At 37.7% G+C, this 15,425-nt stretch overlaps 1 protein-coding gene and 1 long non-coding RNA gene across 4 annotated transcripts in view; one reads left to right on the top strand and one right to left on the bottom strand.

The window, feature by feature from the left end:
* The window catches only part of GPT2 (glutamic--pyruvic transaminase 2), a 30,048-nt gene extending 17,620 nt beyond the window's left edge, over positions 1 to 12,428 (top strand). The window contains exons 4-11 of one of the 3 annotated variants that reach the window (XM_064459466.1): positions 2,588 to 2,721; positions 4,737 to 4,980; positions 5,722 to 5,801; positions 6,363 to 6,499; positions 7,193 to 7,367; positions 8,155 to 8,310; positions 9,392 to 9,504; positions 11,785 to 12,428. In XM_064459466.1, coding sequence (XP_064315536.1) covers positions 2,588 to 2,721; positions 4,737 to 4,980; positions 5,722 to 5,801; positions 6,363 to 6,499; positions 7,193 to 7,367; positions 8,155 to 8,310; positions 9,392 to 9,504; positions 11,785 to 11,875 — 1,130 coding nt within the window. In that variant the 3' untranslated portion in view covers positions 11,876 to 12,428. The remainder of the gene's footprint in view (positions 1 to 2,587; positions 2,722 to 4,736; positions 4,981 to 5,721; positions 5,802 to 6,362; positions 6,500 to 7,192; positions 7,368 to 8,154; positions 8,311 to 9,391; positions 9,505 to 11,784) is intronic. The other 2 variants (XM_064459467.1, XM_064459468.1) reach the window with 2 other exon arrangements.
* Positions 11,374 to 15,425, bottom strand: part of LOC135314782 (uncharacterized) — a 5,069-nt gene continuing 1,017 nt past the window's right edge. The window contains exon 3 of the long non-coding RNA XR_010374268.1: positions 11,374 to 11,824. This is a non-coding gene — a long non-coding RNA (uncharacterized LOC135314782). The remainder of the gene's footprint in view (positions 11,825 to 15,425) is intronic.

The raw sequence follows: 15,425 nt of genomic DNA, 5'->3' as shown, positions 1-15,425 counted from the left end.
ACAGCCTAATACAGAATGTATTTATCTTTACTTTTTTTGCATTGATTTTGTTTCTGTATGTAGAACATTAAAAATACATTTATCAAAACTGAGAAGTTCCTCTAGCTCCATTAATTCCTTTCCTGGCTTACTTTGGAACAATTAACCCACCCAATACTAGTTGTCATGTAAGAGTTGCTGGGGATACATTTGAATTTTGCCTCAATCTTTCTTTGCAGTGATTTTCAAATTCAAGGACATGGTAAGAGTTCTCAGAATGTTGGGTTTTGGCCCCATGCTGGAGTGAAATGAAAGGAATTCAGCCTTGCAGGGTATTTCAGAAATAGGTTGACTCTGTACAAAATCCCCTCTTCAGCAGAAGATCACATATTTCAAGTCATTTGCGTGAGCTCAGTAGATGCTGAGGAAGTAGGCCTGAAATAGTTGCAATATTCAAATAAGATGATAATTCTGAATACACCCTTTTATTTTCAGTGGATAAATTGAAGCTCTGTAGGTAACTGGAGTGTAAATTTTTTTTCCTGATATGATATGTACCAAGAACAGCTGTCCGTCTAAATTCCTGGGAATAAAACCACTGTAGACCTTACTGATCTGCTGTACTGGTTTAGGCCTTCTCTCTACCCTCCCTGTCTCCAGTGTCATATATCAGCCCCTTCCCTTGGCCTCAGTTGCTCATCAGCTTCTGTACAGCATGCCATAAACACACAGTCTGAGGCAAGTGGATGTGCAGCTCAATGTAAGCTACTCCTGTCACTTCCTTGGAAGTCTGACAGCTGTTCTCTTCATGGCTGAGAAGGAGAAATTGGCTTTCTTGGGAAAAAGCAAAGGTCAAAAACTGATCCCTCCATGTAGCTTTAAGTGCTGTGTTGTGTTCTTGTAAAATGTTATTTTCAAAAAATTTGTCAATCCAACATATTAAGTAGCTTCACTACATATGGTCAAGCTATTTGAAGCGTTTTACCCACATCTATACCGGCCTATTTAAATGTATTAACTGCAAACTTAGTATGAATGTCTTGACCTCTGGATATGAACTAGAATAATCTCACTTCCAGTGAATGTTCATTTGGCAAAATCCTGCTCACAGTATTGAGTCCCGCTACTCCCAGACCATGTATGAAGGCTCAGATATGTCCTCAACATCTGTTGTGTTCAAATACTCTGGGATTCCTTTGACATCACTCACTTTGCAAGTGGAATAACTGTCATATCTTTCCAGGCAGTTGAGAAATTTACCCCTCTCCTATATATAAAAATATATAATATATGGCCATGCAGCTTTTTGGGTTGGGTTTATTTATTTGCAAGCCACAGTGCAAACAGATGCATTCTAGTCAAATCTATCAACTGAGTACAATTAAGTGTAGAAGACCTGAAAATTAAATTCAGGTCCTCCCTATGTCTTCACTGAAGAATGGGACTCGGCCCTCAAGGAGCACAAGACAGAATGACAGCTTAGGTTTGTTCTCTTACTTCAACAGCAGCTTCCTAGCTGTGGTCAAAGACCCATGTACAGTCCCAATATAACTTTTAGTCCTGTAAAAGTAAACTTTAGGACATCAGGAAACTTTGTGCCCTGAAATAACATTTTGTCCCATGCAATTGTGCTATACTTGCAAAGGTTCTTTGTCTTTATAAATTATGCTTTCACAGAGTATTATCAGGCAGACTACTAGCATATAACTGAGTGATGAGAGTTAAGTCAGGCACAATTATTCCACTCCACCCAACAAGTAAAAAAGATGCTGCAGCTTCATGACAGTGTTCTAAATTAGATGTACACTTGTCACTTCACCATCCATCAGTCTTAGGCTTCATAGCTTGAATCCATTTCTCACCTTGGCTTAGGCTTAGTTTTACTCTTTATTTGTTGCACATGCTCAGCAATGATGTGCACAGGCACCTACCATCTTCCTTTATTATTAGTTGTGCTCTGTAAACTGCACATTAGGCTTATAGATAGACTGGGTTGATCCTAGATGTTTCTGCTACAAGTAACTGAAAAGTGGTTGTGGGAGATGCTGTGGAGGGAGAAAGAAGCAGTTTAGGATTTTGGGGGGTTCAGACTGTCAGAGAAAATGGTATAAGATTCTTTTCATATTGCAAATAGAAATGTTATTTTTGTCATGGATTTGAATAAGTTATTTTCCTTTCTATTGCACATGCTGCCTCTGTTCCTTGTTCCCATTACTTAAATAGGTGTTGGTTGACATTTTGAAGTGGTTTTCAACATAAAGAAAGCAACTGGGAGGTAGTCAAAATGGGATTGCTGTCCCAGTTTGTAAAGTAGCCTTCAAATCCTACTTTTTACCAATCTAGTATATTATATTTGTATTTTAGTGATACTTATTATATTTGTCTAATTCCAAATGAATTTCTTTGCTGTATGAACAAACCAGCTCCATTTCCTACTCCTTGGAAAAAAAAAAACTAACAACAAAAAAACCCCAAACCAATCCTGGGGATCCAAAGCCCTCATATATACAAACTACTTCATAAAATACTAGCTCAGGAATTTTGCTGGCAAACAGAAAATCTGATGTTAATTGTACTCAATTCTCATCCCATTCTCTATTTTTCACAGGATCTTACAGTGCCAGTCAAGGTATAAATTGCATCCGTGAAGATGTTGCTTCATATATTGAAAGAAGAGATGGAGGGGTTCCTGCAGATCCAGATAATATATATCTTACCACTGGGGCAAGTGATGGTATTGCTGTGAGTGTTAAAATTAAACCTGTCTCTTCTTGATATAAACTATAATTTATCAGTTACTTTCGGAAATACAGATCTCTGTTGAACATCTGGTCTCACAAGCTCCTGTGAGTTTGTCCTAACAGATACTGAAGTCACATGGAGTTGATATTCAGTACACCCAATTATGTGGATGTAAGATGCCAACTAAGGAACAGGCACATTAGGAGACAAAGTCTCCTAATATATATTAACTTGTACCTTTTGTAAAGGTATTATAAACCACATAGGTGCCTATATATAAATTTAGGAGATTCAGACCAAATAATGGTGTCCTCGGTGGTTAAGATATATAAGCACTGAAGATTAGAGGGTATGAATCAGTGGCAGAGAGAAGAGAGAATGACCTTGGAGGTGAGAAGACTCAGCAGCTCTTCTTCATAGTAAACTCTGTGCTAGTGCAGATTAATGCCAGTCAAAATCCCAAAGATCTATTTCAATAGCCAGCGTGTTTGGGAAAACTTCAGGTTTTGGCTTCAACCACAGTTCAAAGATGGTCCTCAGTTAAGATAGGAATAACTGTTTCTAATAGATTTTTCCTTACATGGACACATTCACTGATATTATAACAACCAGCAGTTCTTTGCTTTTATTAAGGCAGACTTTTATAGCTTGTTTGTGAAAGATTTTTTTTTAAATTACGTCTAGTGGCAGAGATCAGAACGACAGTGTTCTGACAGGAACAGTTCTCCAGATGTCTTTAGTGAATTGGCTTTCCAGATTATGATGCCAAGTGTTATACTGGCAGCTTGTCAGGAATGGCAGCATAGCATATCAAACCTGTACCATGCTTATTTGATTTCACCAGTGATGAAAAGTCAGAATTACAATGAGTCTTATTATTTGGCACTTCCAAAGATAAAACAACTATTGTTCCATAACTTGGGGGACAGAGGGTGTTAAAGAGTTTTAAAATTTGCATTTGGTCCTGATTATACATTTTGGATGCTTGGTATTTTTAAACTAGTGGTGGGTACAAAATTATGTTGTTTATAAAATGTTAGCTTAGCAGCTGAGTTAGTATGTGATGAGAGGCACAGAAAGGCAGATTTTGTTCTAGAACCAATGAGGAACTTAAAGGATACCTCTGTCATATCTGAAGAGATATTTTTGTTGTTACACTATCAACGTGTTACACTATGTTGATAAGGATGCCTGCTTTGATTGCACATGTACTTCAGAGTTCTCCCTTGATCATAAAGGCAAGAAATCTCCCTACTTCCTGCACCAAATGCACTCTTTTATTTAATTCACATGTTAAAAGCCTACACAAAGACACACATGGACACACAGCCGCTGGGCACTGGTAAATCCTCCAGACTGACTTTAGTGCAAGCATTACATTTCTGCCTGTATCTTCTGGGCATAAACTACATACAATACTTTAGATTTCCATCTCAAGACATGCATAGTTTTTGCCTCTTCTATCACTTGACAATGAAACCATAATGCAAGTCTCTAGCTTTGTTCCCACCTGGCCACAATTGCTCCTAATCTAAAACAGGTATCTCTCCCAAGGAGAACCTCCACAGGCCCCAGTTCTAATTTCTGGTTTTATTTGTGTTTAGTGAGATAAAATGAGTGGAAGGCAACAAGCAACAACTAGCTGAGGTTTCTTTCTTACAACTGGGCACAGTAGAAAAATCATGATCCTGATATTCCTGTTTCCAACTTTCCCTCTAGCCTTCTGCTCAGATTGTTTTTCCTAAATTTTGCAGTTGATCAGACATGATCTTTAGAAGCTGCGACATGCAGAGGAATTCCATTAAGCTGAATTAGACCATCCTCACTCAGTCAGTAACTTCGCTCAAAACAACTAAATGCCCTTTAATATGAGAAAATGACTGTACGCTTCCCGAATAGAAATCTGCATTAACTCTGGATTTGTTAAGAAGGAAATTGGTAGCTTATTCTAGAGTATACTGTTAATTCTGGTGTGTGATTTTTTTTTGTTTTTTTAATTCCTACTTTCTCCCCAGACAATATTAAAGATCCTGGTCTCTGGAGGTGGAAAATCTCGAACAGGAGTGATGATCCCTATACCACAATATCCCTTATATTCAGCAGTCATATCTGAACTGGATGCTATCCAGGTGAACTATTATTTGGATGAAGAAAATTGCTGGGCTCTAGATGTGAATGAACTTCGCCGTTCCTTGAATGAAGCTAAGGCATATTGCAATCCAAAAGTCCTCTGCATCATCAACCCCGGAAATCCCACAGGTCTATAGCAATTTTGTTTAATGGATGGGTTTTAATACCAATTTTTTCCCCCCTCTTTCATTCATTTGACATTGCAGGCAAATCCTAAATATATATCAAATATGTAAAGCTGAATTCTAGAGATCAGTGCTCTAGGTAAGACAGTATGTCATACTTTTAGAAACTTATTTTCAGTATCATGGAACTCCAGGGATTTGGGAGAAGAGGCAGGAGCAGGTTCACTTCACTGGATCCCATTTGGGGCCACTGTTTCCACTGAACTTTTGCAGATTTGTGAAATGACTTTCAGTGACTTTTGGTCTTTATGAAAGATCTTGTCTCTGACATGGCCTGTAGCCTCTTGCCTCTGAGAGGCAATGACTACAGATACACTCTGAATTCAGTGCCAACCACTGCCTCCCTAAGAAGAATTTAGTTGATTCTATAAGAAACTAGTTCCTATTTAACTATCATTGTGGGAGTATTTCAAATTATCATTTATACACAGAGTAGTCTTAATAAGCTATTGATTACTGTATCTTTTCCTTTGCTTGAGATGGACTAAGTTACCTTGAACCATAATTCCTCCAAAAACGTTCCTTAATTTCACACTTAGTGATTTGAATTCTAAAATTCAATAGCACTTTTCTGAGAAAGAGGAATATCTTATTGAAAAGCTAGTCGTCTAACTAGGTCTGGGTGAAAAGATTCGTATACATATGCTCTACTAACTTTGTTCTTGCTTTAAAAATCAAACTATAGGACAGGTACAAAACAGAAAGTGCATTGAAGATGTGATACACTTTGCCTGGGAAGAGAAACTTTTTCTTCTGGCTGATGAGGTAATGGAATATTCTGTTCTCTCAAAAGCACGCCTAAGAGCACAAGTATGAGGTGTAATTTTGTTCCATGTGTGGTATTGGTATTTTTTAAGTACAGGGAACAGATTCACTGTTATCATATTAAGACATGAACAAATATGCAAGATTCTTAATATCAGAGGGTTAATATGAGAGGTGGCTTGATCTGGATTTGAACAGGGGGACACAAGCAAAGAGACACAGGAAGAACTTTGCTGGAAACAACCTAAAAACCTGTGTGATATTCAGACCACTTGAAATGAAAGAAACACAAGGAAAATACATTTAAACATACAAGTAAAGGTTAAATTATACAAAGAAGCTCACTGCTCTTCCAAAGGCTGAACTATTAACTATGGCCACTTGAGATGAAATGTATCATAGTTTGAGTAACTCTTACTTAACAAAGAACCTTGTGTCTTCTAATGGCTTTAAGTTTTGAGTGTTACCACTGTTCCTTCAGTTCAGATCTGGCTCTCTAAAAGGCCATCTTTTATCCTTAGTTAGGGGAACAGAGCACATTAATGTCTTCTGACTATTCAGGTTTACCAGGACAATGTGTACTCTGAAGGATGCCAGTTTCATTCCTTCAAAAAGATTCTGTATGAGATGGGACCCGAGTACTATAACAATGTTGAGCTGGCCTCTTTTCACTCCACCTCTAAGGGATACATGGGCGAGTAAGTCTGCTTTAGTTTTTTTTATTTCATCTTCCTCATTAATCTGGTTGGACAGCCGTTTCGTGTTAGTGACCTGAAGGTAATCCACTGTCTTCTATTAATTTTAACTAAAAACTATTAAGAAAAGGAAAACAAGCATTTAAAGTGCAGAGTAATAGATTAGCTCAGTGGTTTTCAAAATAGCGAATAAGTGTATTTATTTCAGACACGTAATGTCTCAGTCCCACAAAGGTGAAATCCTACAGTCCTAAACCAGACCTGTGATAAAGGAAAATACAGTCTCTACCATTCAAGGCAACAACTCAAGAATCACTGGGACCTTTCATACTACAAATGTTTGGGTTTGGTTGTTTTGGGCAGAAAGGGAATAAAAGGAATTTTCTGAATAAATGAATGCTGCTACAGCTGTATGCTCTTGTTCTGAAGAGCAAACAATCCAAGTTAATCATTAACTTGCCTAACAGGGAAGCTGTATGTACATGATTTTGCAGGTATGGAATACTAGGGCTTAATGACATATCATTGAGTTCCATCTAAAAACATTATCAGCATAGCAGGTGTTTCAACAACCTGTATGTTACATATTGTAAGATCCCCATTAATTGTCTTTCCACTTCTGCAGCTATTTTCATTGCTTTTCCAGTATTTATACATTTGAGGTTAACTGATCTTTTCTGTCCACTTTAATCACAGATGTGGCTACAGAGGAGGTTACATGGAGGTTATTAACCTGCACCCAGAAATTAAAGGACAGCTTGTTAAGCTACTTTCTGTTCGCCTTTGTCCTCCAGTCTCAGGACAAGCAGCAATGGATATTGTAGTGAATCCTCCAGTACCTGGAGAAGAATCTTATTCACAGTTCACAAAGGTCAGCAGTAACATGCTTGTTCTTTTGTGAATTTTTGAAACCTATCCTAAGTATTGTGAACTCAAAATATGCACAGAGACTGGACTTCTTTCTTCTTCGACAATCCTGTAATATCACCAATTTACAGAACTATGTAGGGTATTTTAAAATAACTCAATATGACTACCCTTAAGAATATTTCTTATTCCTTTTATGGTTCCTTTGTTTAGGAGCCAAAAAAAGCTAAGAAGACATAATCAAGTCAGCTTTCTTGCTGATAAAGTCAACATTTCTCCTGTGTTTGGCATGACAAAAGAATTACTAAAGATTTGCTTTTACTAAAATCTAAACAGGAATGTAAGTTCAAATATAGTTATAAAATCAGCCTTGTTCTTAGGTATCAGTGCCTCTATATACTGAACAACATGGTATTCTGTATTAAAGCATACTTTTAGTTTCTCACTTGTAAAAATTAAACTGAATCTGGCTTAAGAAATTACAGTATTGAGTCAGATCAAAGGTTCAGCTAACATGGTGTCTAAAAACAGCCAAGAGTAGATGCTCAGAAGGAAGTGGGTAAGAATAGGGCATGCAGGTAGAGACTCCTGCAGGTTACTGCCTATCCACAACACTTTGCACCGATGTCTTTAACAATATGACTGGAACTAGGAACATCATTTCCTCTAATAGCTCAGCAAAGCCCTAAAAGTGCTTAGTTCAGGGAAGGCTTCTTTAAGCATCATAGTTTTCTCTAACATTTTTATTGCCACTTCAAATATGTGAAACTGAACGCCTTCCTTTTAAACAGGAGAAGGAGTCTGTTTTGAAAAATCTTGCCAAAAAAGCCAAACTAACAGAAGACATGTTTAACAAGGTACCAGGAATTCACTGCAATCCACTTCAAGGAGCTATGTATGCATTCCCACAGATCTTTATTCCTTCCAAAGCCATTGAGGAAGCAAAGGTCAGTCAGTCATTTTTACCCCAATCCATTTTAACCTTCACACACTTGTGCCTGCCACTTCTAATGATGAATTTTTATTCCAGAGATAGAGTAAGCTTATGTAGTTACAAAAGCAGTACTTCATTGTCTACATGTGGTCTTAAATATAATGTGACCTTTATTTTAAGAGAGGAAAACAAAACAGAGAATTTCATCACAGTAGTAAGGTTTCCAGGTTGAGAAAGTTACCCAAGGACATTAGTGTTGAATAGATTAAGTCACAGGGTGGGCAGGTAGCTGGACCTGTGCAAATTCCAAATTGCTGCTCTTGCCCAGGTTAGGTAGGCCAGCATGTGCAACCAGGATTGTGAATGGCAGTGTGCTGCTGGGCCCTGAAAAGAAGCCCACTTGCTGAAGTGTGGGAAAGAGGGAGGGAGGTTTCCTTACAAATTTTACTTCTGTACAATACCTTTTTGTATTTAGGTCAGTAAGCTATATTACTGAATGACAAGTCTTTTTTGTTCTAAGCTAGAGCTCTGTTACCTAATGTGTAATATTCATTTTTTAAAGGGAATTTTATCAACATAGCTGAGGACAAAAATAGGGCTGTTTTTCAGCTGATTATTTGTTTAGGCTTATAACTGCACGTATTTAAGAACTTGCCTTGTAATATATCAGGGGATTTTCTAGTTGGCAGATAATTCAGGGAAAATAATAGTAACTGCCAACGGAACTGGAACACATCACTCTCAAATTTATTTCATCCTCTCAAATGTCAGTGGCTTAGATCTTTGTAAGAAGTACAACTTTGAGACTTCTGAGAAAAAGTTACAAGCAAGTCAAGGAGAAAACAAAAAATATCTAAAACCTTTCTTTTGAAGTGAGTGTTTTGTGTAGGTTCTTCAGCCTTGTTCCTCCATTAAGTACCGTTATTTAATTCACAGTGTAAACTTTCCCATTAGCAATTGTTCTTCATCTTCTTTAGTAAATAGAATACGAATCCAATAAAGTAAGATAAGGTTTCAGGAGGAAAAGCAATCATGAAATTCTATATATTTGGAATATCTTGACTTCAATAATTCCAAAACATCTGTTCCCTTAGGCTCATAAAATGGCACCTGATATGTTCTATTGCATGAAACTTCTGGAAGAGACTGGAATATGTGTTGTACCTGGAAGTGGATTTGGCCAAAGAGAAGGAAGCTACCATTTCAGGTAAAGTTTCAGTTTGTTTAAAATCACATGAACTGTAATAAGCTAAGTACCATCCTAGTACTTTCTCTTCTGATTAAATACAAGGATTTTTATTTTGCTTTATGTTGTCTCACTTTCTGCTGGACATTTTCTGTGGACTCAGAGCTAGGTCAAAGACCTGATCTGCTAGATGAGCTCTTCAGCTTTTTACAGTGTTTTCACAGCTTGCTGACATAGTTTTATTCTATTTTTATACACTGACATTTGCAATGCCTTCTCCAGGAATACAAACAATAATAATCACAGAATCACAGAATCACAGGTTGGAAGGGACCTCAGGGATCATCTAGTCCAACCTTTCGAAGAAGAGCAGAGTCTAAACAAGATGGCCCATCACCCTGTCCAGATGACTCTTGAAGGTGTCCAACGTGGCCGAGTCAACCACTTCCCTGGGAGATTATTCCAATGGTTGACTGTCCTCACTGTGAAAAATTTCCCTCTGGTGTCCAATCGGAATGTCCCCAAGAGCAACTTGTATCCATTCCCCCTTGTCCTCTCCATGTGACTCCATGTAAAAAAGGGAGTCTCCATCTTCTTTGTAACTACCCCTTAAGTACTGGTACTTGGTGATGAGATCCCCTCTGAGCCTCCTTTTCTCAAGGCTGAACAAACCCAGTTCTCCCAGCCTATCCTCATATGGCAGGCTTCCCAGTCCTCTGATCATCTTGGTGGCCCTTCTCTGGACCCCTTCCAGCCTGTCCACATCCTTTTTGTACAGCGGGGACCAGAACTGTACACAGTACTCCAGGTGTGGCCTGACAAGCGCTGAGTAGAGTGGGATGATGACTTCTTTCTCTCTGCTGGCGATGCCCTTTTTGATGCAACCCAGCATCCTGTTGGCCTGCTTGGCCGCAGCAGCACACTGTTCACTCATGTTGAGCTTTCTGTCCACCAGGATCCCCAGGTCCCTTTCCACAGAGCTGCTCTCCAGCCAGGTGGAACCCAGTCTGTACTGCACTCCCGGATTATGTTTTCCCAGGTGCATGACCTTACATTTCTCCTTGTTGAACTTCATAAGGTTCTCGCTGGCCCACTCTTCCAGCCTATCCAGATCTCCCTGCAGAGCAGCTCTCCCTTCTGGATTGTCTACTTCCCCACCCAACTTGGTGTCATCAGCAAACTTCATCAGGCTACACTTGATGCCATTATCCAGATCACTTTTAAAGATATTGAATAACATTGGGCCCAATATTGATACCTGGGGGACTCCACTTGTGACAGGTTGCCAGTTTGAGAAAGAGCCATTTACCACCACCCTTTGGCAAATAATAATAGCTTATAGAGAGTATAATAGCTTATACTGTAATGTTAAAGTTGGCTAAGGCATTACAAAAATTGCCCTGCTTTCTTCTGGGGGTAGGGCAGGATTAAACAGTGTTTCCATATGGAGAAACTGTGTGAAAGATGCAATATCTTCCCTATAAATCTGCTCTTTAAACACACTGAATAACTCTTCACTTTACCAAAACAAGATGTTGGACTAAATCTTCTAATACCAAAACATAAACTCTATTGCTCTTGCTTCCAATAAACAGAACTTTACTCCAGCCAGCCACTGATAGCTAGAATTTATCATGGAATTTAGTCTTGTTTGGTCTGAAGCAATGTAATAGAGGGCAACTTTAGCCATGATAGTTCTGTAACACAGACAGCTGGCTTAGATATCTGGGTGTATGCAGCTCCAGGAAAAAGCTAGTGCGAGTCCATTCCTGTACCAGTGTGAGAAAAACATTTTGTTCTGTAGTTCTCACATACAGTCTTGCATACATACTCAAGGTGGTTTTCAGATTATGCAGAAGAAAGAAAAAAGGGACTAAAAACTGCAGTGTTGGATGTTGTGCTGCTTTAATGCGTCTGAATTAAGTTTTCAGTTCAAAAAGAAATGTACATTTATTCATACCTGCCTGTCCCTAAAGCTCAAAATATTGAGTATAATTTGGCACAACTGCCCCAAAAATGGAAACTGGGCTGCTGTTAGTTCTTACTGATAAACTTCTTTATCACTCAACAGAAAATAACAATTCTTTAATTCCTATATGTTAACCAATTGAAACAAATTGCTCTTGTTTAATAGCATAGTTCAATTACAGCATAAATGCAGAAGAGAATCACACCCCAATAGATATTAAACTTAACACTTTACTAGCTGAGATTCATCAAGATCTGTCAAAGATCACAGTTTAGTTTGCTTTGAAGATAATGTGGGTTCGTTTTTTTCTTCCTCTAAATATTATTTTTCAGAATGACCATTCTTCCTCCAGTAGAGAAGCTGAAGATCCTACTGGAGAAAGTGAAAGACTTCCACATAAAGTTTCTTGAAAAATATGCATGAAACTACTGTGGCTTTTTCCCCTCATCCCCTCCCCTTCAAGGCAAATGCAGAAAATTAAGAGAGATGTGCTGAGAACGTGCTGTTCATCTAATTTAACTAAATTCAAAATAGATAGAACCAATCTCAGATACTGCTACAACATATTGGACTGTTACATTTTACGTCTGGTATAGAAGACATTGTTACACCAACTTTTTTTAAGGGGAAGGGGAGAATGCGAAGAAAGCAGTGGAAGACAGTCAGTAAATGATTTTGTGCCTTGATTGGAAGTTACATTTGTGAACTTTTGACTCAATAGGCTGGGGAAGGGAGTTGCTTGTTGAAATTGCTACTGTTGCATGTTTGTTTGTTTTTACAAAACAGAAATGCCAAAAGCAATTGTTTAGCTACAAATATATTTCCCATCTTAAAATTCTACTAAACAAAAATTCAAAAGCCTACATTATAGGTATTGTTTCTTTTAATTTTTTTTCTTGTTGTTAAGTATGAAGTGTTCTCCAAATCTGATTAAGCATGTAGGTACAGCATGCTTATTTTAAAAAAAAACAACAAACTTTGGCAGATGTGTGTAGGTACCTTTGAACTTCTGTTAAAAAGAAATCCTGCCATCACAGCATAATCTTAGTGGAATATACAGTTTGGATCGGAGGAGTGAATGCGGTGTCTGCTTGAACCGTATTTTTATGAAACTGAACAAAATGAGGAATATTAGCTTCTTATTTATATGCTATTCAACACAATATCCCAGCATAGGATGAGAGCACTGAGAACACTTCCTTCACAACTCCGAGAGTCTCCTGTTAACTCGTACCTTTTATATATTTGGAACATAATAAGTTACTATCTCAAAGCAGTTGTGAGTACTGTCAGTCCTTTCAAGCAGGGTAAAATACAACACTATTTCAGAATCGCTTTATCTATGGAGAACATTTGTTTGGAATCACGTGACTGAGACACCTGTTAGCTGGCAAAATCCAGCTTGAACTGGCAAGAACTAACGAATGTTGTTACCAGGAGAAATGCTGGGGGTAGTTTCTAATGAAGGAAAAGGTATTAAAAGGGCAATGTTTTGCACCAAGCATAAAGATAATGAAAGTACCACTCACTCTTAAATCTTCCACAGTCATACTGCTGGCTGAATCATCCAGAGTGCTTATTAAAACCCAGCTAAACCAGGTTGCTATCTAGGAGTACAGCTGTATTACTCTACTAATCTGTGCTAGTTTCTCTGCAAAAAGAAAGAAGGCTTCAGCTTCTCTAGAGTTGGAAGCTGGTCACCTTCTGCCAGCACTGATAAAGGACGGAAGGAACATAGCTTCCAGCATTCAGCCATGAAAGCATTAGCATTTGTCAGGCTTTGGCTTAGCGTTACAAGGTTTGCTTATTAAGAATATCTCATTTAATCTAGTCATTAATTTTAAGTTATTATTTAGAAGTAAACTAATTTTAATGCCTACTAGCACTTTGTTAGGCTGTCTTTGAAGCTGATTCAACATCCTATGCTGATCCAGGTTACTAAAGCCAAGGGCTAGAGAATCACCATACAGATAAAGCATGTGCCAATCTGTTACGTGTGGAAGATAAGGGATGTTGCCAATAATTGTCCTTCCAACAGCAGCTACTGGTCTATGACATAGCATTAGCAGTTGGTGTACTTCTCACATTTCCTTACTAAAGTCTGTGTGAAGAATTTAGTACTTCCCAATCACCTGTCAGTGGTCACAGGTTCATAAATGAAAATGGAATGCTGCAACACAAAGTGACTATGGAGGCTTGGGGAAAAAAAATTATATTTTTATCCTTAGAGAAATGGACTTCTTGGAGAACAGCAGGCTGAGAACACTTGCGTTGCTACTATCCATTGATACATACAACTTTTTATCTGTTGGCGCTCTCCACTTGACATTCTTAATATGCACTAATAAAACAAATCTAGAAAGCAAAACTGTAGTAAGAGGTCTGAATACTAATGTAAAAATAAGTCAAACAGCAATTTCCTATTCTAGGAATGTGTCCAAATCAAATCTGGCTTTGGACTTATAATGCAGTGTTGACTAAAGCTAAGATCTAACACTGGGAGTTAGAATATTTTTTTATATTTTTGTAACTACAGCTTTTTCATGGGGTAGTATTTGTAATGTAATAAGTCAATAGATTTTATATTTGCCTTGCATTTGCACCTGATACTTCTGGAAAAAAATATAAAGGTTTACAAGTTTCTAATGATAATTTACAGGTGTGAAAGTCTTTTTGTTTTAAGTCGGGACAGCAATTCTTACACTTTTAAATCAAAATGTAATGACATAAGCTGAGTTTTTTCTAAACATTCTATTATGGTGCCTTTTATGTTTCTGACATCATAAGGGATAACAATTTGTTCTTGATGCATCTTGTATGGCAGGGTGGTGGTTTCTGTTGTCCATCACAATATTTGTATGTACTGTGATAAGGTTAATGTGCATTTTTGTGGAACAATCCTGTAACGCTAAGAAAAAAGAGTCTTATTTTCAGTGTCTTTGAAATATTTCATTAGTAACAGACAATCCGTACTTTCAAGTGCATGCTTCTAGATTTGATTTCCCTACAGGTGCTCCTTATAATGGTACTTCAGATGTATGAGACTTCCAAATAATAAAGCACATTAAAAAAAAAAAAAAGAAAAAAAAGGCTATAGTTCTCCATTTCCTATGTCACTGAAGCAACACTTGCTGGATTGCACTATAAGGCATTTAACTTCATGTTCAAACTAGTACTTACTTTAATCCATGTACCAGATCATTAATTTCTGCATCACTCCGATTTGTGGACTTGAAATTTGTCAAACTTGTTACCACAAAGCTATTCCCTGCCAACACAGAACTCTACATTGAGATGGTCTTAGGCATGTTTTATGCTCATAATTAATCATATCTTTTTATGTAAGGAGTTATAATCAGAAGTTAACCAAGCCAGACCTTTTTTTCTTCATAGAGAGGATCAATCAGTCAGTTGAGGCTGATTGGCCTGAAACCTTTGCTGAGGGGTTTGTTACGTATTCTCAGTTGTTTCCTTTTTAAAAAACCTCTTACACGGCTTGTATGAGATTAAATTTACAAAGCAACACAATCTTGTCTTTTTGCATTCATACCTCAGAATGACTTTAGTGGTGTTTGCTAATTCAAAAGAAAATGAAGATTAGGGAAAGGGAAGCTAGCCCTGCTTCCCTAAATTTATATGCATATGTATGCCAGCACCACTAAAAAAAAAAAAAAGCCAGGGCAGGCTATTCTCTTCTTTGTATCAGTTATTTGATTGTTTTCTGGAGCAGAAACATTTACCTGGGATTTTGGGGGAGCAAGTTTTTTGTTTTACAAACGAGAACATGGCCTGATATAAAATGGTTATATTATGAAATGTCACTCAGAATTCTACAGCTTTTTTTGAGTGATGTAGGCTGTCCCATCTATGTCAGTAGGTAAGGATACTGTGCTAGACGCATATGATAACAGAAAAAGCTGCTAACTTCAGGGAACTTGTAATATCAACTACATGCACTGTGTGAAAGCCCCTA

This window comes from Phalacrocorax carbo, chromosome 8 (genome assembly GCF_963921805.1).
Source record: "Phalacrocorax carbo chromosome 8, bPhaCar2.1, whole genome shotgun sequence".
Taxonomy (NCBI): Eukaryota; Metazoa; Chordata; class Aves; order Suliformes; family Phalacrocoracidae; genus Phalacrocorax; species Phalacrocorax carbo.
The sequence above is the reverse complement of the archived record's forward strand: the minus strand, read 5'-3'. Positions and strand labels throughout refer to the sequence as shown.